The 24896-nt window shown below is 38.1% G+C and overlaps 1 protein-coding gene across 2 annotated transcripts; it reads right to left on the reverse strand.

Moving 5' to 3' along the window:
* Positions 1-4587: 4587 nt before the first annotated feature.
* Positions 4588-24690, reverse strand: rasa1b (RAS p21 protein activator (GTPase activating protein) 1b). Of its 2 annotated transcripts, none has more exons than XM_052117749.1 (26): positions 24622-24690; positions 23538-24206; positions 23221-23373; positions 21365-21500; positions 21029-21099; positions 18187-18304; positions 18047-18078; positions 17797-17849; positions 17567-17717; positions 17372-17450; positions 17098-17221; positions 16852-17008; positions 16683-16770; positions 16502-16582; positions 16025-16182; positions 15843-15919; positions 15578-15750; positions 11801-11960; positions 11571-11713; positions 10074-10189; positions 9880-9966; positions 9730-9797; positions 9531-9619; positions 9354-9431; positions 6114-6248; positions 4588-5643 (listed from the first exon to the last, which is right to left on the reverse strand). In XM_052117749.1, exons 2-26 carry the CDS (start codon positions 24032-24034, stop codon positions 5560-5562), a joined length of 3108 nt encoding a protein of 1035 aa, XP_051973709.1. In that variant the 5' UTR covers positions 24035-24206; positions 24622-24690; the 3' UTR covers positions 4588-5559. The 2 variants fall into 2 exon arrangements, with proteins under 2 accessions (XP_051973709.1, XP_051973708.1); XM_052117748.1 differs by having other exon boundaries at positions 23538-24209; positions 24626-24689.
* Between the last annotated feature and the right edge of the window lie 206 nt (positions 24691-24896).

Consider the following 24896-nt stretch of genomic DNA (forward strand, 5'->3'; position numbering starts at 1 on the left):
CTAAAAGTAGCTTCTTAAGTATCTTTAATGTTTATGTTCTTAGTAGAAACTTAATACTATGTGACTACTTTTACGGCAAGTGACTTCCAATTGGCCCAAACTAGCACTAAATTGGTAAAAGAAACGTTTTTAAAATGCATTAGGGGTGAAAACAGGTCAAATGGGACACTTTCTGTTCATGTCATTGCAGATGTTTCAAAATATAATCCAAATGAATACATCAGTGCCATCCAATATTCATTTAGGATGAACTTATTGTTGATTTTTAGCAACGGAAGAATATACAGTACACAATAGATTAACCTTACGGTAGAGATCACCCAAAAATGAAAATTCTGTCACCCTTACTCACCCCCTTATGTTGTTTCAAACCTGTAGGACTTTCTTTCTTTCATAGAACCCAAAGCGTGATGGTAAGCCTATGTTAGCCTCAGTCACCATTCACGTTGATTGTATGGAAAAAGATGCATTTTATGTTCCACTGAAGAAACTCATTAGAGTTTTGAACAACAAGAGGGTGAATAAAAGATAACAGAATTGACATTTTTGGGAGAACTTTCACTAAGTGTGCCGTTTTGCCAATAATAATGCTGTTTTGAAACATGCAAATACATTTTGCATGTGGGCACTTTTTCAGTTAAACTTTAAAAATAGACTCACATAAATTAATGGTTTACTGAATGTAATTATGTGCATACATTGCAAACGTGTATTAAAAAAAATTTTTAAAATGTCAGTGAGAATTGCAGATAATAAACATATGACACGGCTGTCTCCCTAAAATGCAAATAACACGCAGTCCTTTCATTAACATATTGTTAAAACCATCTGCGAACAATTATTATGCATTAAATGGCTGCCATCAATGTCGCCATTATTTTCCCACAGTCCTAAAATCTTGTTGTTCTTAAGCAATTCCAGCTCTTGTGGGAAATTTCCTCCCAAAACAAACCACAATGCATTGCTTCACCCAGAAAAAAAACAATAGCTCACCCAAAACATTTTAATTCTGTCACCGTATTATGTTTTTGTCTTCCGTGGAACACAAAAAGAGATGTTAAGAAACATTTTAGTCTCAGTCACCATTCACTTTCATTGTATGGGAGGTGGGGGGAACGAGTGAATGGTGACGAGACTCAAATTCTGCTTTTCTCTTTGTGTTGTGCAGAAGTAAGAATGTCATGCATGTCTGGGACAACATGGGGGTAAATGATAACAGAATTTTCATTATTGGGAGAATTGTCGCTTTAAAATGTTTAAAATGCAAAAACACATGTTCCTGAACCAAAATAAAAAATTTAAATAGACAGGTTTGGATATGCTTTTATAAATGTATAAATATACAGAGATATATTTATAGGGATAAAGAGTGCAAAATCTTTTGTAAACCAAACCCAGAACAAATACTCCTCTGTGGAAAAAACAAAAGAAAAAAAAATCAGCCACTGACAGCGGGACGTTGTAAACTCAGAAAGGGCTCAATAAATCGTCCCCTAAAGTGGAGGGCAGGTCTGTTGGTTTTGACGTCAATAGATTAGGTAGTTTGTTAGTACACTGAGTGAGAGGGTAGCTGCTGGCAGTATGTTGGTCATTCAAAGCGTTTGGATTACAAGATGGTAGTAGCGCTCGGCCCAGCGGTAGGCAGTCCGACTGCCCCAAGGGAGTTCAGGGGTTAAATGGTTTGTGTTAGATGGCCCAAAACCCATAATTGAAAATAGACCTTGTCCTCCTTGAGTTCACAAAGCCATGGAGTGGTTAAGGGCATGGGGTCTGCTCAAGGGGTGACACATATGAAGTCCACTGGGCAAGAGGTCACAAGTTTAACGGATTTATGGACATGTTGAGTTTCCTTATTCCATTAATCATCTTGTTTAGTGATTCAATTTAATGAAAGACAAAATAAAGACTTTTCTGAATATTTCTCCTCTCGCTCTGTAACACACTACCAGTCATAAGTTTAAACACACCTGCTATTTTTGTATTCCACATATAATAATAATAATAAAGTCATCAAAACTTTGAAATTTTGCAAATATTGGAATCATGTAATGACTACATAAATGTTCAACCAAAGGCTGTTTAAAACAACACTCGCTAAGCATATCACTTTCTGTCAAGTCAAATCAAGTCGACCTTTATTTATAGAGCACATTTAAAACAACAGAAGTTGACCCAAAGTTCTTTACAGTCCATTTTGTCAGAGCACCTGTTGATTTTAGTTGTATTACCTGACACTGATTTAATCATTGCTGGGAAAATATAATGTTAAGCCATTGTTCCTCGGCTGAAATTTTGGTAGGAAGAAGTTCTTTCAGCTCTCTTTACTCAAACCTGCTGGGCTCTATTTGGTCCCTTTAAAAGAGGAAAATAAAGAGAAAATGAAGGCAGGAATGTGGGCTATAGAGACCTTCTGCTGGCCAACTGTGCATTGGTGGGTGCTAGTAATCTCCATTGTGTTTCACATAGGTCGTCGTAGGACAATTAAATCACTCCACAGAGTCCTGCGGCTCTTTCAGGCTGCTAACGCAGGACCTGTGAGTTCGGCCGAACATTAGAGGAAATTTAATATAGTTCGGTTCAGAATGTAAAATAATGAGAGGAGGTGTGTGTGTGTGTGTGTGAATATCCATGCATATAAACACACATGTATGATGCTGAATACAGCATTATACATCTATCTATACAGTGAGGAAAATAAGTATTTGAACACCCTGCTATTTTGCAAGTTCTCCCACTTGGAAATCATGGAGGGGTCTGAAATTGTCATCGTAGGTGCATGTCCACTGTGAGAGACATAATCTAAAAAAAAAAATCCAGAAATCACAATATATGATTTTTTAACTATTTATTTGTATGATACAGCTGCAAATAAGTATTTGAACACCTGAGAAGATCAGTGTTAATATTTGGTACAGTAGCCTTTGTTTGCAATTACAGAGGTCAAACGTTTCCTGTAGTTTTTCACCAGGTTTGCACACACTGCAGGAGGGATTTTGGCCCACTCCTCCACACAGATCTTCTCTAGATCAGTCAGGTTTCTGGGCTGTCGCTGAGAAACACGGAGTTTGAGCTCCCTCCAAAGATTCTCTATTGGGTTTAGGTCTGGAGACTGGCTAGGCCACGCCAGAACCTTGATATGCTTCTTATAGAGCCACTCCTTGGTTATCCTGGCTGTGTGCTTCGGGTCATTGTCATGTTGGAAGACCCAGCCTCGACCCATCTACAATGCTCTAACTGAGGGAAGGAGGTTGTTCCCCAAAATCTCGCAATACATGGCCCCGGTCATCCTCTCCTTAATACAGTGCAGTCGCCCTGTCCCATGTGCAGAAAAACACCCCTAAAGCATGATGCTACCACCCCCATGCTTCACAGTAGGGATGGTGTTCTTGGGATGGTACTCATCATTCTTCTTCCTCCAAACACGGTTAGTGGAATTATGACCAAAAAATTCTATTTTGGTCTCATCTGACCACATGACTTTCACCCATGACTCCTCTGGATCATCCAAATGGTCATTGGCAAACTTAAGACGGGCCTTGACATGTGCTGGTTTAAGCAGGGGAACCTTCCGTGCCATGCATGATTTCAAACCATGACGTCTTAGTCTATTACCAACAGTAACCTTGGAAACGGTGGTCCCAGCTCTTTTCAGGTCATTGACCAGCTCCTCCCGTGTAGTTCTGGGCTGATTTCTCACCTTTCTTAGGATCACTGAGACCCCACGAGGTGAGATCTTGCATGGAGCCCCAGTCCGAGGGAGATTGACAGTCATGTTTAGCTTCTTCCATTTTCTAATGATTGCTCCAACAGTGGACCTTTTTTCACCAAGCTGCTTGGCAATTTCCCCGTAGCCCTTTCCAGCTTTGTGGAGGTGTACAATTTTGTCTCTAGTGTCTTTGGACAGCTCTTTGGTCTTGGCCATGTTAGTAGTTGGATTCTTACTGATTGTATGGGGTAGACAGGTGTCTTTATGCAGCTAACGACCTCAAACAGGTGCATCTAATTTAGGATAATAAATGGAGTGGAGGTGGACATTTTAAAGGCAGACTAACAGGTCTTTGAGGGTCAGAATTCTAGCTGATAGACAGGTGTTCAAATACTTATTTGCAGCTGTATCATACAAATAAATAGTTAAAAAATCATATATTGTGATTTCTGGATTTTTTTTTTAGATTATGTCTCTCACAGTGGACATGCACCTACGATGACAATTTCAGACCCCTCCATGATTTCCAAGTGGGAGAACTTGCAAAATAGCAGGGTGTTCAAATACTTATTTTCCTCACTGTATATATTTTTTTTATTTTAATTAACTGTTTTAGAAGACCTATTTTTACAATACAGCTGTTAGTGCCTTAAATATGGAAAGGCAGACTAACCATTTCGACAGTATCACATTCTATGAAAGAAGAACATCGATTCCATCTAGTGGCAAAACTGGGAACAGCAGGTCGTTTCAAATATGTTATAGAACGCAAAAATTATTTCATAAATGTATTAACTATCTAATTTATATTAGTAAATCTTGAACTGATACTGTAAGTATTTAGTGAAAACTTCCTCACAGACAAATGACAAATTATTTTGATTTATTTGCGTATTGCATATATATTAGAAAACAATCATTGCAAGTATTTTACAAAAACATTAAATGAGAGCATGCATTGCTGATAGTGTAATCTCACTCATATCGTTATGCATATTGTCAGAAAACAATTCTAGAAAAATTCAGAGAAAAATTGCACTTTGTTTTATGATTCAAATTTCGAGAACTGTTTTGATACAAAATACCTTTCTTTGCACTATCGGATGGATATATAAATTCACATATAAAGAATATTTTCTGTTTACAGTTTGCTCAAGCACGGTTTAAAAAGAAAAACCAGACAGAAAGCAAATGTATAAAGCATGTTTGGTCTTTTCGCACAAGTTTATCCACTTTTCAGACTTTCGAGAAAAGTGTTGTTTTGTTTGCCATTTCAGAGCAAACATTGTAATGGTGTAAACTGTAGTCTACAGTAGATATGAACCTGGAAAACATCACTTCTCTCACCTGGATAATGTCACTATGAGCTCTTTATGACAACTGCAGGTGGTTGAAAGGACTTCATTCACTAGTGATTGAAATTCACTTGCTTTATAATTTTTTTGAGCATAAAAGGATAGTTCACCTTAAAAAGAAAATGTCTGTCATCATTTGCTCACCCTCAAGTTGTTACAAACTTGTATGACTTTCTTCTGTGGAACACAGAGCAGAATGTAATGCTCAGTTACCATTCACTTTCATTGCATCATTTGTCCATACAATGAAAATGAATGGTGACTGAGGCTAACATCTCCTTCCTTTTTCCACAGAACAAAGAAAGTCGTTCAAACAACATGAGGGTGACTACATGAGAGGATTTTTTTTATAGCGAACTATCCCTATAACGCTCTACGAGATCAAATATCATGTGACTATAACAAATATTATACATTTGTGCAGCACATTGTCTAATAGCAGTCATTGAAAAGCTCTTAAATGTAGGTAGAACTGTGAAATCATGCAGCTGAAATAGTCTACCGGCTGCTGTTGGGTATTGCATATTGAGTTTGGGTCTGTTGCAGAAGTTCAGTTACAGCCAAGAGTTTTTTCAAGATGTGCTGTGAAAAAAAAGCCCAGAGAAATCTTTCATTATACGCATATAATTTGACCATTTAAGCACTTTCAGATTTACAGATATTATCATTGTTTATTGAGCTATTTCTAACTTAATTGTTAGACATTATACAGTATTGCTATTTTAATCAACTTCACATTTAAGCAATATCAAATGAGGAAAAGTATTTGTGTATATATCAGTGGATTACACTTTAAACTGCTTCTATATGTTCATTTTGAGTACCAGATAAAACCTTGCAGCTTGTTTGTATGTTTTTTCTCTGCCAACAACAATTGTTCTAAAGAAGCCAGCCAAATCATCGTCTTGCCAAGCAAAACAGACTGAACTCACTCTGATACCCCAGTGTCTGTTTTTGGATGATTCATTTTGTATGCCCAAAACTACATTGTCCCTTGAGGATCAATCAAAGTGTGTGGTACATTGGACAAAACAATCTTCTTTTAGTCATACCTGCTGTGCTCCTCTCTCATTGCTGAGCGTCCTCAGTTCATCTAAGTGTGTGACACAGAGCTGGTGTAGAGCGGCGAGGTCACGGGCCAGATCAGTGTTAAAGTGCTCTGTGGGTTCAGGCAGCTCCGGAACATTCTGAAAAAATGCACACATACACAAATCCTTAAAATATACTGTAAATACAGCATTAGTTACATGTATTTTACATAAATGTGCTAGGTTTTAATGTATATAAATATAGTGAGGGGGAAGAATGTAATGAAAAAGAGTGGCCTGAAAGTGGGTAGAGCATAGTGGTCTGGATGATGGGTCTGGATACATATGTTAGGTAACACTTCTTGGCAAATAGATTTAAAAATCATACTTGTAATATAAACTTTTCTTCAATAACAAATGTAAGACATTTTAAGACCATTTTATAAAGACCTGAATAAATAAAATGTCTATGCTTCACTTCTGCCAGCTTCTCATTCATGCAGATAAGAGCAGTAAAATATGCACTTATGTTCATCTACAAGGTATTACAATATAAACACGAAATAATCATTGTCATAATTCATCAAAAGCAAATCATCAGTGATCACTTGTCATAAATGTCCAGTATTTATTAATTGTGAAATGTTCTAAAGCCACTGGAAACACTGAATCTTGAGTTTCCTGCATGCTTTTCACTTTGAAGCCCGCAGCACAAGCAGACGATATGTTTATTAAATTCAATCATAGTCTTTTAAAGTTTAATAATCACATTAGTGACATATCGCAATTCTGGTCTTTATATTCTCAAATTTAAGACCTCTTTAAATGATCATTAAAACTTTTGTTAAAAACCATTTAAAGGAATATTCTGGGTTCAATACAAGATAAGCTCAAACGACAGCATTTGTGGTATAATGTTGATTACCACAAAAATACCATTTTGACTCGTAACTCCTTTTCTTAAATAAAAAAAAAAGAAGTAAAAATGTAGGGTTACGGTTATGCACATCCAATGGAAGTGAATGGGGGCAATGTTTTGAGGAAATAAACGCAGAAATGTGAAGCACCTGCATTAATTCTTCTGTTAAAACTTGTATTATTTGAGCTGTAAAGTTGTTTAATTGTTGTTTAATAGTCATTCTATCACACTAAAATCACATTAACACTCATATCTTGTGGCTATAATTTTGAAACAGTGAGGTTGGCTCTATTCATGTCCATTGTAAGTACCTTGATAGGCCATTTCCCACTGCAGGCACTAAAGCCTTTTTTAGGTACTTTTCCCTGGGAATAGTACTTTTTGTTGTTCTTGCACCTGCCTTGGCAAACTTGCTGCTAGCCTGCTAAAAAATGCATTTTTACAATTCCCTTAACAGAAATAAAATAAAGCTAACAAAGTATTCAAAGAGGATCACTCATTTCACATCTATGTGTGTGCGTGCATGCAAAGGGTGAGCAGCCCTTCTGCGTTATTTTATCGGAAGACCCGCTTTGAGTCTTCATCGCATCTGAACTGTTTGTAATGTGTGAATATACAGAAAATAAAATGATTTCAGGATTACTACATTTAATTTTCCTGGGATGATGGATATAAATAATCAGATGTTTATCAAGAGTGGGTAATTGAACTCTATTATAAACTAAACAGTCATGAAATCTAGTTTACACGAGGGAAGTATTGTGTGCCCGTTACTGCGTGGTTAACTTGCATCAAGATGCGAGTATTTCAGTACAGTAATTTATGTTGAGTCATAAAAGCCTTTATTGTAAAAGATCATGTAAAGAAACATGTTGTCTGCAGAGTTCCAGTGGTGTAAAGAAATGAAGTACAAATACAGCAGCCAGCGTGAGCACAGACACTCAGCACATGCGCTCATGCAGTCTGTGTCAGACCATTGAGGTGCGCTAAACTAAATGGCTTTCAAACGCACAGACAAGATGCAATTGACTCAAGCTGTGTACAAACCTGACGGTCTAAATGCATTCATCACTACATCCGCCAAAGAATACGTGGAGCACAGAAACCATGGAGGTCTCTTCAATGATGCTGTGGAATAAGTACTGTAGGTGTATTTACTACATGATTTTGCTGTCACGTGCTTTTGGTTCTTTCTACAGGACCGGTAGCATCTAGTACAACTGACTAATTTGTCGACTGCTTCGAAACGCTCACATTTGTTGCCACCAATCCATTTTCCCGGAAGCGTCCCTGTTTTGGCCGTCTGTCCTGGAAAATTAAAATTCTATTTGTGAAATGTCTCGAAATTTGAACATTTTCTTGATGCTTTCACCCATATGAGCACTTGTTTATGTGCACACTATTCAAGAAGACACTGACAAAATGTGTTCTCCCAAACAGCTCTTTCATATGAATCTGTAGAAAGTCTGATTCATTTTAGTGAATCGGTTCATTTGGACGATTCATGTATATGAAGCTCTCATTAACCATCCTCTCCCTCTCATATGAAGTACTGGGAAGTTCGATAAATTTTAGCAAATCGCATTATTTAACTTCTTATTCGTTTAAAACTGATCATTATATTTTGTAGAAAAGGTCATACTTAGTGTAGTTAGGCCCTATTGTTAAAAGCTTGTAGTGTAGCTTACTATTTTTTAAAAGGGTAGCTTTAACTCAAAATTGCTCAGGGACAGAATAAGTAAATGTTGAATTTAAAAATACAATAATTTATATACATTTTTGAACTAATTATATAATGTTCATGTTAATTTCATGAAGTATAGCTTACTTTCTAAATAAAATGCCCAGTCCTTATCCACCAGAGAGTTAATTTATTTATTTGTATAGGGGCTGTAAAAGAACATACTTTCAGTAAAAAAAATAGATGCATTTCTACGTAATGGCTTTATAAATAACAATGTGAATGGGTCGCATTTTATAAGATGGACGGATTTGATTTTGTAGTACTTTACTTTTTGATACTTAAGTGTTTTTAAAACCAGGTACTTTTTTACTTTTACTTAAGTGGAATTTTAATGGATGACTTTTACTTAAGTATGGGCATTGAGTACTTTTTCCCCCACTCCTAAGTTCAGTGTGTAGAGTGTAGTTAAAAAGCACCTCCGCTGCCTCGTCTCATCTCTCATTTCGGCTTCAGCACGGAGCACCGCATGCACGACTCACACGGCAAGACAATTTTGAGACATTTTTAAACCCCCCCCCGGAGGAAACCGTTACTAGCTATTTATACTTGCTGATCAATGGCCAAAAAAACGAACAAAAAAAACACAGAGATAATAACAAACCCCAAGCTCGTCCAAAAAAATTATCATTCGGTGCTTGTTACTCTTGATGAATGGATTTACTCCTTCCATGTATGGCTCCTAAAATGAAAAAAGAATAATTTAAAGACAGCGACAACTATGGAAACTGGTAAATGTCTATAGAATATCATAAAATACACTTTAAGTGCATGCTTTTACTTTGGCTCCAAATTCCACCAGGTTGGCCAGATTCTGGACGGCTTTCGCCACCAAGGTGAGTGTCCGGGACGCCGTGGGGGAAGGAGGGTCTGCAGACAAAACATGAATTCATTCAGATTGCCAAACTTGACTAAAAGATGCGGCTACAATCTTTCACTGAACAATTCACCACCTCATGTGTACATTAAAAATATCTTACCAGCAATGATGTTAAAAATTCTTGGATTGACAATAGCAGGACAGATCAGTCGGAGGAAGACAAAACCACTGGAAGAGAGTGGTATATGAATTAAACTATGACACATGAAATCTTGCACTGCTTCCTGCAACAAAAGGGAACTTTACGTACCTCACTACTCTACTTCTCATGGTTGTGTTTCTCGGCCACTTCTGCTGTACAGATTTCTGTAAACACCCATAAATGAACCTGAGAGTCCTGCAGAAGGAGGGATGAAAAAAATGAATCCATTTATATTTTTAGCTTTTCATCTGATTGAAGGGTTTATTGAGAGAATTCCTTAAAACGGCAAGACAATGACTCACGGAGGGAGGATTTCTGCCGCCATGAATATTTTCTCCACCAACTCGGACACAATGCTCAAGAGCTGAGCAAGATTCAGGTTCAAGTCATCATTCTTTTCCAGTTTAGAGGGATTGAGCTAATTTACAGCAGAAGCAAGATTTTATTAGACATAAAACTCAATCCTGTACAGTGCATCCGGAAAGTATTCACAGCACTTCACTTTTTCCACATTTTGTTATTTTACAGCCTTATTTCTAAATTGATTAAATTCATTATTTTCCTCAAAATTCTACAAACAATACCCCATAATGAAAATGTGAAAGAAGTTTGTTTGAAATCTTTGCAAATGTATTAAAAATAAAAAACGAGAAAAAAAAAAAAAAGTATTCACAGCCTTTGCTCAATACTTTGTTGAAGCACCTTTGGCACCAATGACAGCCTCAAGTCTTTTTGTGTATGATGCTACAAGCTTGGCACACCTATTTTTGGGCTGTTTCTCCAATTCTTCTTTGCAGAACCTCTCAAGCTCCATCAGGTTGGATGGGGAGCATCGGTGCACAGCCATTTTCAGATCTCTCCAGAGATGTTTAATCGGGTTCCAGTCTGGGCTCTGGTTGGGCCACTCAAGGACATTCACAGAGTTGTCCCGTAGCCTCTCCTTTGTTATCTTGGCTGTGTGCTTAGGGTCATTGTCCTGTTGGAAGATGAACCTTCGCCCTAGTCTGAGGTCCAGAGCGTTCTGGTGTAGGTTTTCATCAAGGATGTTTCTGTACATTGCTGCATTCATCTTTCCCTCGATCATGACAAGTCTCCCAGTTCCTGCCTCTGAAAAACATCCCCACAGCATGATGCTGCCACCACCATGCTTCACTGTAGGGATGGTATTGGCCAGGTGATGAGCGGTGCCTGGTTTCCTCCAGACATGACACTTGCCATTCAGGCCAAAGAGTTAAATTTTTGTTCATCAGACCAGAGAATTTTGTTTCACATGGTCTGAGAGTCCTTCAGGTGCCTTTTGTCCAACTCCATCTGGCCACTCTACCATACAGGGCTGATTGGTGGGGTGCTTCAGAGGTTCTTGGTCACCTCCCTGACTAAGGCCCTTCTCCCCCGATCGCTCAGTTTGGCCGGACAGCCAGCTCTAGGAAGAGTAATGGTGGTTCCAAACTTTTCCATTTACGGATGATGATTTTTTATTTTTAATACATTTGCAAAGATTTCAAACAAACTTATTTCACGTTGTCATTATGGGGTATTGTTTGTAGAATTTTGAGGAAAATAATGAATTTAATCCATTATGGAATAAGGCTGTAACATAACAAAATGTGGAAAAAGTGAAGCGCTGTGAATACTTTCCGGATGCACTGTACATATTGCGTAAATGCCAGCAAATCAGATTGGAGCGTGTCAGTTTGAGAAAGCTCTTGCCATGTTTGTGTGCAATATGCATCAGACAGTCTGGGGGCGTGAATTTGAGACTTATTCATGTGTTACAGTTGTGAAAACCTGGCCGATACCTCACAGGACTGCCTGAAATCCATGATCTTGAGGATGGTGTCTTTAAGTGCATGGTGAACAAATGGAGTGGCCGTGGCTTTCATGTACTGCTCCATCAGAGTGCTGGCCAGCGTGGTGGCACGGAAAAGAGTTGTAGCTTCATCTGGAATTTCAAGCAAAAGAGGAACCAATATGAACATTTCAGAAAAGTCACATATAATGTACAGCATGATTAAAATAATCCCTGTACCTTCCGCACTGATCTCTCGGTCATTGAGAGCTCTGAGAAGCTGAGCTTCCAGGTTCTCATGTCTGAATATCCTGAGAAGAATGCTGGCGAGGAGAGTGCGGTCCTGTCCACACACGTGAGCCAGGGCACCGATCATGTGCAACTCCTTCAGCAGAACCATCTGCAAAGAATTCAATTATAATTTGTTAACTTATGCCTGGCACAAGCGGCGCACAAGTGGGGCAGTCGCGTTGGATGTTCACATTGGCCGAGTCTGTTCCGCAAGAAACAGCAGAGCCTCTGCGCAGAAAATAAAAGTTATATATGGGGTCCTACCATAAATTTTCTCTTTATTAAGGTCATAATATGCTGAGGTTATTGATGCTTCAAGGACAAAAGCGGGCAGTCACGTGCACTTCATCTTTATCAGCACACTTGGTTGTGATTGGTTACTGTTGTGTAAACCTATATACACAATTTCAAAAGGTCCAGCAGTTTTTCAATTCTTTCCTTTATTAAGTTATTTTATTGAGTTTACTTGCATGCAGACATATAAATTGTAGTGTACTATAGGTTTGGTTTGAATAATTTTGATTTGCGTCTTTTGTGTCTTTTCTGTAATCTCCTGATTCTTTTTAGTGTTGTACTGCACCCAGAGCCGCTGAGCTCAGCGTAAACCGCAGGGCAAAAATAGGGTCAACGCCGAAACTATCCACTCACAGCCGCATCTGGGACGCGTCACCTCGGGACTCACGCTTGCAGTGTAAACTGTGTCATCGGTTACTATGGGCACCGAAACGAAAACACGCAACTCACGGAGGATGTGTGAACCCGGTGTTAGATATAGCCAAGACCGTAATCATGTCTTGAACATTGGGGGGGGCCAAACCAATTTGAACAGTAGGAGGGTCGTGGGTGCTGAAGTTATAAAAACAATCTTTTCTTTCTAAACATATTGTATGGAAGTATTGAAAAAGTTCATATTGAACAGCATATGTTATGAACAACATACGGTTGAGTAAATGAGTGAGTAAAAGTACATTTTCCATTTTTAGACTAACTACTCCTTTAACTGGTGGCTTATTTTTTGGAGCGCAGACCTGACAAGGACATTCTCAAAATACATTTTAATATAATCTCTTTTAATAGAAGATACTTCGAATTATTTAGAAAATCTTAGAGACACTGTCTCTGCCACAACCTAAAAACTCAATGTTAGCCACAAGTCACAGGTCTTATGTTCTCGTTTTAATCTGAGGGTGATGACACTACTTTTATGTTATAGATAATTTTCTTAGACAAAGTCAAGTGAATTTTATAAAAAGCTTCTTCAAAGCCTGCCAGATTACCACATTCATTAAATTCCTTTATAATATACACACATTTGCTCTTTGTCTTAAACCTGATATGCTAAAAACTACTCTAATGTTTTCAGTCACAGCCATGAATGATATGCTAATCACGTATTGTAATGACATATTTTAAATTCAAAACAGCGAATTTCACCAAATAGTGAATAGTTTGCACCATTGGAAATTACTGTCAGTCGGTAAACATTTCAATCATAAAACAGTGGGCAAACATTGCATGTTTAGTTAGATACTTCTTACATGACACCAACACTCTTAACCTAAACTGCTTGAAGCATGGCACCTGAATATAAATAATCCACGAGGTTCCCACTTCCCATCTAATTATTGGGGGGACTGGTTCCCCTCCATGTATATTGTAGTTAGTTAGACTTTCCGACATACAAAATATTGAAATTTTCAGTTCAGTTTCAGTTGAACTTGACTGTTGTTCTTTATTTTATCACTTTAATTTTGTTGAACGAATAAAGTAAGGGTTGTAACACCAGTGACAAATTCTCGTAAAAGATTAATTTTCTAAGATGGTGTCAAATAGCATCACAAAGCATACACAACTGATCAGACTAAAAGCAAAAAATCATACCATAATTTTTTTTATTTTTATATAAAAATCTTTAAGATGAATATTAAACAAAGTAAAACCAATAGCATATTTAAATTCATTGTATTTATTTTTTTTAATTACAGTTCAAATGCAAATTAATAACTTTTTCAATATGGTGGAATATCACTATTTGGACATTTGAGCAGCCTCTTTTTCCTCTGAACTTTGAAGTTCTTTTTCACTAATTTTTGTATTTATCAAGACTTATCATTGATAATACCAGTGCCATGAAATCAAGGGACAAACATTCATTTTAAATTATTAATGATTTACTTTATCTTTTTTTGCACACTTGTTAGACCTTCTTGACCTGAGAAAACAAAACGAGTAAAAACTACATTTCAAAATAAATTAAAATCGTAAAACACTAGAGTCAAACCATTTCATATTGTTTAAACATTTAAGCTCTGAAGGTGTTTTTAAAGATTTCCTGTTTCAGTGGAATACACAAAATTAAAGGCTTATATCTCGTCGTGTTTGGTACCATTGTAAAAAAAAAACATTTCTTATATCTCTCTGGTTGTAAATAAGCTGGCTCTGAAAAACTGCTTTTGTTTTGTTTCCAATCATGATAACTGTATCTGAGAAACGTTTTGTGTTGATATGTCAAAGCAATCAAACGTTATAGCATTACAAAATATAATAGATCAAAATGCCCAAAAGCCTCTTCAAACAAATAAAATATAATAAATATACATAAAACTAATTACACATGCGCAAACAACAATAATTCAAGGTTTGCATAGCAAGCAGACATGATTTGAGTAATGAGATCTCACAGAATGAGTGTCTTTTGACTCAATCAGTCTGCATCAAGTTTGTGTGATTTACTTGGCGTCATATGTAACATTGTGATATTTTATGTTCCGTTTCTTGAAGTTATAAGCAAAAACCTGGCATATACTGTAAGCAACACCTACATAATTGTCAAAGATATATACTTAGTTTATACTCACTATATTTTTGTCAGTGAGTAAAACAAATATACTAGTTTTATTCTAATCGTTGAGAGCTTTCCAACAACATATGACACATGGCTATTTGATCAGATTGATGTTTTTTTTATTGCAATAATATGTACAGTGCAATTTTCTTAATAAATTATCAAAACGGAACGTTTCTGATTTGTCTGCAAATTTCAAAGCACTTGTTCAGTTTAGGTCATAATGCCTGCACGCATTGGAAAGAGCTTCTAAGCGTTCAAACGATACCTATTTTGTGTTGGTCAAGACTGTGATTATTAATATTTGGACAATTATTTTTTTAGAGGTTAAATAAAAGTTAATTTCTTAAAGGTTTAATAAAAGTTTAGGTTATAGAATGATGACTTTTAAATGGGGTTTCTTGACTATTTGAAATCTTTTTTCATGACTGAAACAAAAATGTATTAGGCAAAGGTCAAGAGCATGTTTGTCACCATATTTTGATAATGACTGAAATATTTCTAACTGGACATGACACTGCATTTTACATTATTTCATAAAATATATTGTTAGTCCCTATGAAAAAAATATTTAGTCATGCATATTTTCTTTGCTTATAAACAACGCAGGTCCTTGTATCACTGATATTTTCTTTTTTAGACGTTACGATCTCTTTGATCTCTTTAATCTGCAAGAGTCAGACTATTGCTCTTAGATTGTGATGTGTTATGTAACAATTCCTAAACAAGTTACCCGCCAACTGGCCAGTAACTCTAATTTTATATACTCACCAAAGCCAATTTTCACTTGCATTTGCATGTTGGTATGTTAATTCTTATACAGCTTAGACATCTATAATGCAAGTATGTGTATGAGACCCAATGGAATGAAAGCCTCCCACCTCTTTTAACTCACTGTACACCTCCACAGGCATAATCTTTTCCACAGAGTAGCGCACTCTCAGACGGAGTGAGCTGGGCTCCACATTCTTCAGGGGCACATGAGAGCTCAGAAGAAACCACTCGTCAATCATCTGACCCCTCTGAAGACGGCACAGCGGACAGCACATGAACACTGCAAGAAAACACAGAAATCATTCCTGGCATTTTCCAACACAAAACTGTAAAAACGTGACATCTAAATCAGAAAAATGATGAGAAACATACAAATATCACTCTCTTTGCTTTTCTTCGTCTTGTTGCTCAGACTGATTTCAAATCTGTTGATTTCGCTGGACAGGTCACTGCAGGAATTTTAGGGAAAATATTAATGATGGACTTCATGAAGTTGGTTGGAGTAAATGAAGGAAAATATAAGACTGACATCAACGTCTAAGAAGGGAGCATACTTGAAAATGAATTCCTCCGTCCATACGGGGTTCTGGCCCTCTCGCGGATGGGTCTTTGCTATCTGAATGCTGTTCAGGTAAATGTTGCAGTAGGCATTTGTGAAATGTTTACTGGGCAGCTTGTGAGCCTCCTCGACATTCAGAAATAAACTGCTGACCTGGAAAAAAATATGCGAGTAACATATTCAGGCAAAGCCCAGGACAAACACCTATGGTACAAGACTTATTCAAGACTGAGTCTTATTCACAGTAGTGCCATATTTGAATTTTGAATGAATGAAAACAAGGCTGTGAGGGATAGCCTTACAATCTTGCACAGTATAAACTACGGTTTCTTTTTTAGGTTTTTGAGTCCAGAAAATTCTTATAAATATGTTTGTTTTTTCAATGTACCATCTGTGGAATGATCCAAATAATTTTAAACAGAGACTGTTTGTCTTTCTATCCCCAAACCACTGGAAGAACCTGAGATCTTACCTGACGCAAACGTTTGTTTAAAAGCGGCTGGCTTGATTTCCTAAGATTATTGCAAAAGGTTTGCAGACATTTCATCCAGTCCTACATAGTTCAGAAAGAACAAAGAACAGAACACAAAAAGTACATTTAATTAACTTTCATATTCAACAACAATAATTAAACAATAAAAGCATAACAGTACCTGAGCTTGTTCAGGGGTTTCTCCTGCAAAGTAAAAGATACACTGCTCCTCACTAAAGTGCTGCACAACTATCTGGAAACAGTTTGGCCTGTAGTGAGACAAAAAACGTGTTTTCTAACTGTTGTGCAAGTTGAACCATTATTAGTGTATAATACAGTAGAAATCGAACCTGCCAAACATACTGTCATGGACCTCATACACAGAGCAGACGCTCAGGTCGATTAAACCCTTTGGTTTTGTTGCACGTTTCTCGCTCTCAAAGTAGATCAGTTGTGAATCGTTTCCCTCCAGGATGAAATACAGATTTTTCCATCTTTTGCCTTTTCCTATAAAAATAAGATACACATCTTGGTAAAACTGTATGTATTACTGTCGTATTTGTCAATATAAAGCTAATATGAAATATTGGGGACACCTTTATTAAACAGGACATAGCCTTTCTTCACAATGTTTTTATAGAAAGCATCCTTGGTCTTTCGACGGATAGTGTTGTAGATTTCTTCACCATTTTCAGAGTCAGTGAGCACCTGCTCCTGTTGCTGAAATAAAAAGCACAGACTTAATAAAGAAGATTAAAGTCTTCGCATTACATCACTCCCTATATCACTCTATACAGCCAATACAAATAATATGAAAGTAATCATTGACACGATAACAGTTGTTACACGTGTCTCTCCTGTGACACATACCTGGATGGATAGAGCATCTTTAAGGTTATGGCCCTCAACTATCTGCTCCTTTCTGTAGTGTTCAATGATGTCATCAATACTGCCCAAAAAAAAATGATTGTCATTCAACATAAGCATTATGTGATTGACAAACAATTCAATCTGTATGGGTTCTAAGTATGGGCAGTATTTTAATGAGCACAATTCCAAATTCACCTGTTGTAGTATCGGCCTCCCATCATGAACTGGTTGCAGGGTGTGGGGCTGATTTTAAAGCGCTGGATGGTCTCTGTGGTCCGGAAGTACAGTGAATAGTCTCCAGGTGTGCTATCGGAGGGCCGCAGTAAAAATCGGCCCACCTGTCCAACTGGGGAGATTGATTATGGGGGTGAGCAGGGGTGATACATCACTGTTTATTGCTTTGAAACTGTTGTTTGAGGACTGACCTGTCATCAGTAGGTTGTAAGCATCTTGCTTGCTAATTTTGCCATGAAACCATCTAAAACAGACAAAAGATGTTGAGCAGAATATCAGGAATGATTCATAAAGTAATCTAGAATCAGATATTTCTATACATTTTTAAGCCCCACTATGTTATAGCAAACTTCTACATGTTCAAAGATGCTGATGTCCAGTATCACTTTCAGAACCTAATACCACTCAAACTAGAAATTACAACAAAATAATCCAACTCACACTTTTCCTTCATGAGGGTCCTCCTCACGCCCCTGAGAATGTGTCAGTAGAGAATTTTCTTAATCATAATATATTTTGATATTACTCAAGTTATGTACACATATGCTTGTTAAAAAATGTGTTTATTTTTTTTGACTAACCACTTCCTTCACCAGGTCCTCGACAATGAGTCCTTGCTCATCTGTCCGGACATTCGTCACCCACAACCAGCCATCCTCCAATTCATTATGAACGATAAAAGTGTCACCTTTGAAGAAACTGTAAGAGAAAAAGGTCCAATTAAATAATCTGAACAAAACTTCAAACCTCAAGAAACAATAAAAAAGCTTGGCTGAAACAAATTTACCAAATCTGTACAATTCAGCAATAAAGTATGCATTTAAATGTATATTTATTATTCATTTCCAGGGTTGGTACTAAGAACCGTTTCTTGTTCATTTGTAATTTTTTTCTCCCCAATTTGGAATGCCCAATTCCCAATGCGCTCCAAGTCCTCATGATGGCAAGTGGCTCGCCTCAATCCGGGTGGCACGTATCTTATCACATGGCATGTTGAGCATGTTACCGTGGAGACGTAGCATGTGTGGAGGCTTCATGCTATTCTCCACGGCATCCACGCACAACTCACCACGTGCCACACAAAGAGCGACAACCACACATTATAGCGACCATGAGGAGGTTACCCCATGTGACTCTACCCTCCCTAGCAACCAGGCCAATTTGGTTGCTTAAGAGACCTGACTGGAGTCACTCAGCACACCCTGGATTTGAACTTGCGACTACAGGGGTGGAGCTACCCAGCGCCCCCTACTGAATTATTCTTATACTGATGCGCAAGTTATGAATGTCCAACTCGAAGTGAAATAAGAACTGTTACTGTTATGTCATGTACTTCAGACCATTTACTAACTGCTTGTTTATATGACAATGTGTAGTTAAAGATACACCAGTTTTGTTGTAATAAGTGTCATTTTTATAAAAGAATAAATGCATGAATGAAATATGACATCACATTTCTTGTTTGTTTAGAACTTATATATAAAATATAGTTGGGATACATTATTGTATTGCATTTATGTCTCTAAAAAGTCTGCAAACACACCTTTTACAAGAATAGTTTTAAATCTATTTCTGATGTGTTACAGTGAGGAAAATAAGTATTTCAACACCCTGCTATTTTGCAAGTTCTCCCACTTGGAAATCATGGAGGGGTCTGAAATTGTCATCGTAGGTGCATGTCCACTGTGAGAGACATAATCTAAAAACAAAAATCCAGAAATCACAATGTATGATTTTTTAACTATTTATTTGTATGATACAGCTGCAAATAAGTATTTGAACACCTGAGAAAATCAATGTTAATATTTGGTACAGTAGCCTTTGTTTGCAATTACAGAGGTCAAACGTTTCCTGTAGTTTTTCACCAGGTTTGCACACACTGCAGGAGGGATTTTGGCCCACTCCTCCACACAGATCTTCTCTAGATCAGTCAGGTTTCGGGGCTGTCGCTGAGAAACACGGAGTTTGAGCTCCCTCCAAAGATTCTCTATTGGGTTTAGGTCTGGAGACTGGCTAGGCCACGCCAGAACCTTGAAATGCTTCTTACAGAGCCACTCCTTGGTTATCCTGGCTGTGTGCTTCAGGTCATTGTCATGTTGGAAGACCCAGCCTCGACCCATCTTCAATGCTCTAACTGAGGGAAGGAGGTTGTTCCCCAAAATCTCGCAATACATGGCCCCGGTCATCCTCTCCTTAATACAGTGCAGTCAGCCCTGTCCCATGTGCAGAAAAACACCCCCAAAGCATGATGCTACCACCCCATGCTTCACAGTAGGGATGGTGTTCTTGGGATGGTACTCATCATTCTTCTTCCTCCAAACACGGTTAGTGGAATTATGACCAAAAAGTTCTATTTTGGTCTCATCTGACCACATGACTTTCTCCCATGACTCCTCTGGATCATCCAAATGGTCATTGGCAAACTTAAGACGGGCCTTGATATGTGCTGGTTTAAGCTGGGGAACCTTCCGTGCCATGCATGATTTCAAACCATGACGTCTTAGTGTATTACCAACAGTAACCTTGGAAACGGTGGTCCCAGCTCTTTTCAGGTCATTGACCAGCTCCTCCCGTGTAGTTCTGGGCTGATTTCTCACCTTTCTTAGGATCATTGAGACCACACGAGGTGAGATCTTGCATGGAGCCCCAGTCCGAGGGAGATTGACAGTCATGTTTAGCTTCTTCCATTTTCTAATGATTGCTCCAACAGTGGACCTTTTTTCACCAAGCTGCTTGGCAATTTCCACGTAGCCCTTTCCAGCCTTGTGGGGGTGTACAATTTTGTCTCTAGTGTCTTTGGACAGCTCTTTGGTCTTGGCCATGTTAGTAGTTGGATTCTTACTGATTGTATGGGGTGGACAGGTGTCTTTATGCAGCTAACGACCTCAAACAGGTGCATCTAATTTAGGATAATAAATGGAGTGGAGGTGGACATTTTAAAGGCAGACTAACAGGTCTTTGAGGGTCAGAATTCTAGCTGATAGACAGGTGTTCAAATACTTATTTGCAGCTGTATCATACAAATAAATAGTTAAAAAATCATACATTGTGATTTCTGGATATTTTTTTTTAGATTATGTCTCTCACAGTGGACATGCACCTACGATGACAATTTCAGACCCCTCCATGATTTCCAAGTGGGAGAACTTGCAAAATAGCAGGGTGTTCAAATACTTATTTTCCTCACTGTATATCTATTCTGAAGAAACTTGAAATTATCTCATCATTTGGCAACAGACTGCAGAGGGCAGTAAATGCAATAAGAATTACATCTGATATTTCCAACTATTTCTTCTTCAAAGTAAAATAAATGTTACTGGAATCATTACTGGAACCGTTAAGGAACAGGAATCGTTAAAGAAGAATTGGAATCGGAGCCAGAATCCCAATTAATTTAATCAAAATACAAAAATCACACCACACCTGATTTCGTCAGTTTCAGGCACTTTGGTGTATGGCAGAATTGCTCGCACCCTCCTACGATCTTCAACAGGCTTTAAGAAAAACAAAAAAATGAACACAGACATGCATTGTAGCATTTGACAAAGATAAGATGTTAGTTAGAATGTTAGTCACCATTTATGTTTATTGTATGAAAAAAGAAGCAAAGACAGCGAATGGTGACTGAGGCTAACATTCACAGACTTCTTTCGTGTTTCGCCGAAGGAGAAAGTCATATAGGTTTGGTACAACAAACAAAGTAATTGAAAGGATTTTCATTAAGGGGTGAACTATACCCCTTTTTTTGGGCAGGCCTACCTCTGGAGGGGCCACCGGTGATAACAATTTCTCGCCTTTCAGCAGGCAGGACACATAACTGTAATAACCAATCAGATCTGACAGAGAGGAGAAGCGACGGCCACCAATGTAGTAGTCTCCACACATAGCAATGATCCTGCAAACAACAACAAATCTCAAACATCTAACAATAAACAGTGGCATCATTTTTATTTCTCATTTAAACCTATTAGATTAAAATGAAAGCATTTCACAACTAAATTTATATGAATGGTTAATTCTGCCTTGCTCTTTACAGGCCTATCAATCTAGCCTGCTTCAATACTGCAGTTTAAAGGGATAGTTCATGAGTTTTTGAAAATGCAGATGCAAGTTGCCACAATGAACTAATCGAGAAAAGTGTAAATTACAGCATTCAGCTGAGCGCTAATTTGAATAATATTTTTGTTTTTCATGCTGCTAAGTGGACCAATGTGAAGTTGAACGTCTTGATTTAATGTTTTGTAAAATAAAGTAATTTAAAAGCAGTTCTCAGATTGTTTTCGATGTGTAGCTTACATAAACAATCACATGGATATTCCTGAGACAAAATAAGTATTTTTTATGCAAGTTTGATTATGCAAGTTTGAATTGTATTAATCGAAATGAATCACAATTACATTATCAAGAGAAATAACTGACAATCATGATACGTATATGATTCATGATTGTTTATTATATTTACGATGCGTAAAGATCATGTATCAATCCTAAAGTAGAAAACCTTGCCATATTTATTTGCTTAATTTAGGTAAATTTTACTTAAGTTGTTGCTCCCAACATGCTTAAGTAATGAATAAGCTTGCATGCTTCCACAAGTGTGGTAAACGTTGTTTTGTCAAGTCTGAAGTCATTTTTTATTAAAGATAATTATGATGCGGGCCTGGGTAGCTCAGCGAGTAAAGACGCTGACTACCACCCCTGGAGTCACGAGTTCAATCCAGGGTGTGCTGAGTGACTCCAGCCAGGTCTCCTAAGCAACCAAATAGGCCTAGGTGGTAGGGAGGGAAGAGTCACATGGGGTAACCTCCTCGTAATGGCTATAATGTGGTTCTTGCTCTTGGTGGGGCGTGTGGTGAGTTGTGTGTGGATGCTGGGAGAATAGTGTCGGCCTCCACACACACGCTACGTCTCTGCGGTAATGCACTCAACAAGCCACATGATAAGATGCCCAGACTGACGGTCTCGGAGGGAACTGAGATTCGTCTTCCGCCATCTGGATTGAGGAGAGTCACTACACCACCAGGAGGACTTGGAGCGCGTTGGGAATTGGACATTCCAAATTGGTGAGAAAATAATAATTATTTTTTATTTTTTTTATTTAAAATTATGATTTTTGTCCTAAACTTGCAGCCCTAAGTCACAGGTTGAATTTTTGGGGGATACCTTTAAAATATACCAAAAGGTTGATGGTAAACACAAACAAATTAAAATGCCAAATTTCATTAGCCCCTTTCACACATAGAGCCTTTTCCAGAAAATGTACTGCAATTTTCAGGCTGAAGGTCATGTGTGAACACGACCATTTTAAAATACTGGTAAAATATTTTCTGACAATTTCCCTTAATGAGAAGTTATACCATTACCTACACATTCCCATATTGATGGTATGTCTGAACAGAGTCACAAGATTACTGGAGTCAATATTTATAGTGTATAAGGAGCTTTTTGGAGCTTGAAAGTATTGAGCACCATCAACAAAAACAAAGGTTCAACTCATACTTTCTTCAAAATATTTTAGTTTGTGTTCCGCAGCAGAACAGAAGTCATTTGTGTTTGGGATGGCATTAGGGTAGGTAAATGATGAGAAAAGACAAAGTTATATGAGACAAACACACCTGAAATGACTGACTGTGTTGTTCTTGCTAAGAAAAGACAGCACAAAAGAGCCGGGTCGGCGATCACTCTCCCTGATGAGGTAGCTGCCAGGCGTTTGGGTCTGAAGCAAACGCTCCTCTGCAATCATGCGATCCAGCTTCCCATGATACCACCTGAAGAATTACAAACTCGGTTATCCTTTAACTAAATGACCAATTACCTACTATTTTTATCACACACTGACCCTGAGATCAGAAGAGCTCTTCAGAACTATCTTTCACCATTAAAATAATAAAAACAAAATGGGATGAACTGTCATAATATTACACCAACTCACTGATTAGGAGGTGGGGCTGTAAGGGTTAACACTACTTCATCCTCTTCCCCAATTTCTGGCCCATCCAGAACATCACATTCTTCAACGATGCCCAGCGGTGGAAACAGAGGGGAGGCATTCACGGCATTCTCTGGATTGGCAGGTGCAGATGGTACCCTGCTGACAGCTTCTTCAGGTAGAGGATCTAACAATCCCCTCCCCACTCCTGAGAAAGACCCCAATATAACATGTCCACCACCAATGCTACCTCCCTTTGAGGCAAACATGACTGTTCCAGGTCTTTGATTCCTCCCAAAGATAGGGTATGTGACCTCAGGAGACTTTTTAGGTGGTATAACAGTGGTATGGTGAGATACAGCTGGGCTCAGGTCTGATATGCTGATGCCCGGCCCAGGACAGGCTGGCAACTGGGTGGTCCCGTCTACTCCTGCCTCAGCCATCCGGTTCACCACCAAAAAGGGGTCAGGCTCCTCGCTGCCACCCTCTGTTGCCATCATTATCACCCTAAGAAGTTGACAATGAAAACTGGCAAAGTTCAGGAGGGTTTCCCCTCCTGAAACCCACAACTACACTTGAATTCCCTATTTAGAGAGATAAAAGGCAAGGGACTAGTTTCCTCTCTTTCCAAACCAACACAGAGACAGCTTCAAGTCGTCATTGTTTTTTTTTCTCCTAAAGTGAAATCAAAAACACCATTAGGAAATCACAAATGCTGTAATATCTCTGTGAAATGTAATTGTTTACAAGTGATGCTAGTTCATTTTTCAATCCCAACTTCTAGAATCACAACATAAACTTATTTATATGAGGATAAACGTTAATACATTCAAATTGAGCTGGTAAAGCGCAGTTCCCAGCTAAAAGAAAACGACTAAAATAATTGAAAACTAAATTAAATCAGTGCACCGCAATGGCGAGTATGAAGGTAACTTAGCTCGTTAGCTTAGTTTTTGTCTGACCAAATCTGAGCCAACTGTTTCACAAAATTACAGCGTTTGAGGCTAGTCAAGCGTCTCGGTTTATTTAAAGTACGGCAGAAGTGTTAAAAAGCGGAGAAGCGATGTTTTCGTTACTTCTGTTTCACTCACTTTGCCTAGTTTCATGTTGAGAGTGGTGTTGTGAAGTGTCGCACAGCCCTCGCGCCCCTCAAACACTCCCACCTCGCGTGAACCCGCCCGCCGCGCTCCTTACTGACTGACTGAGGCGCGTGCCCGTGCCAGTGTTTACAGAAATGTAATGTGGGAAACATTTCTTGTATGCTACTATAAAATGATATCAATTTAATATTTGGGTCAAATATTACCAAACAGTTTTAGAAGCTTTAGAGACGATTTTGTTCAGGAGGCAATTAAACGTCAC

Source organism: Xyrauchen texanus, chromosome 44 (genome assembly GCF_025860055.1).
Source record: "Xyrauchen texanus isolate HMW12.3.18 chromosome 44, RBS_HiC_50CHRs, whole genome shotgun sequence".
Classification (NCBI taxonomy): domain Eukaryota; kingdom Metazoa; phylum Chordata; class Actinopteri; order Cypriniformes; family Catostomidae; genus Xyrauchen; species Xyrauchen texanus.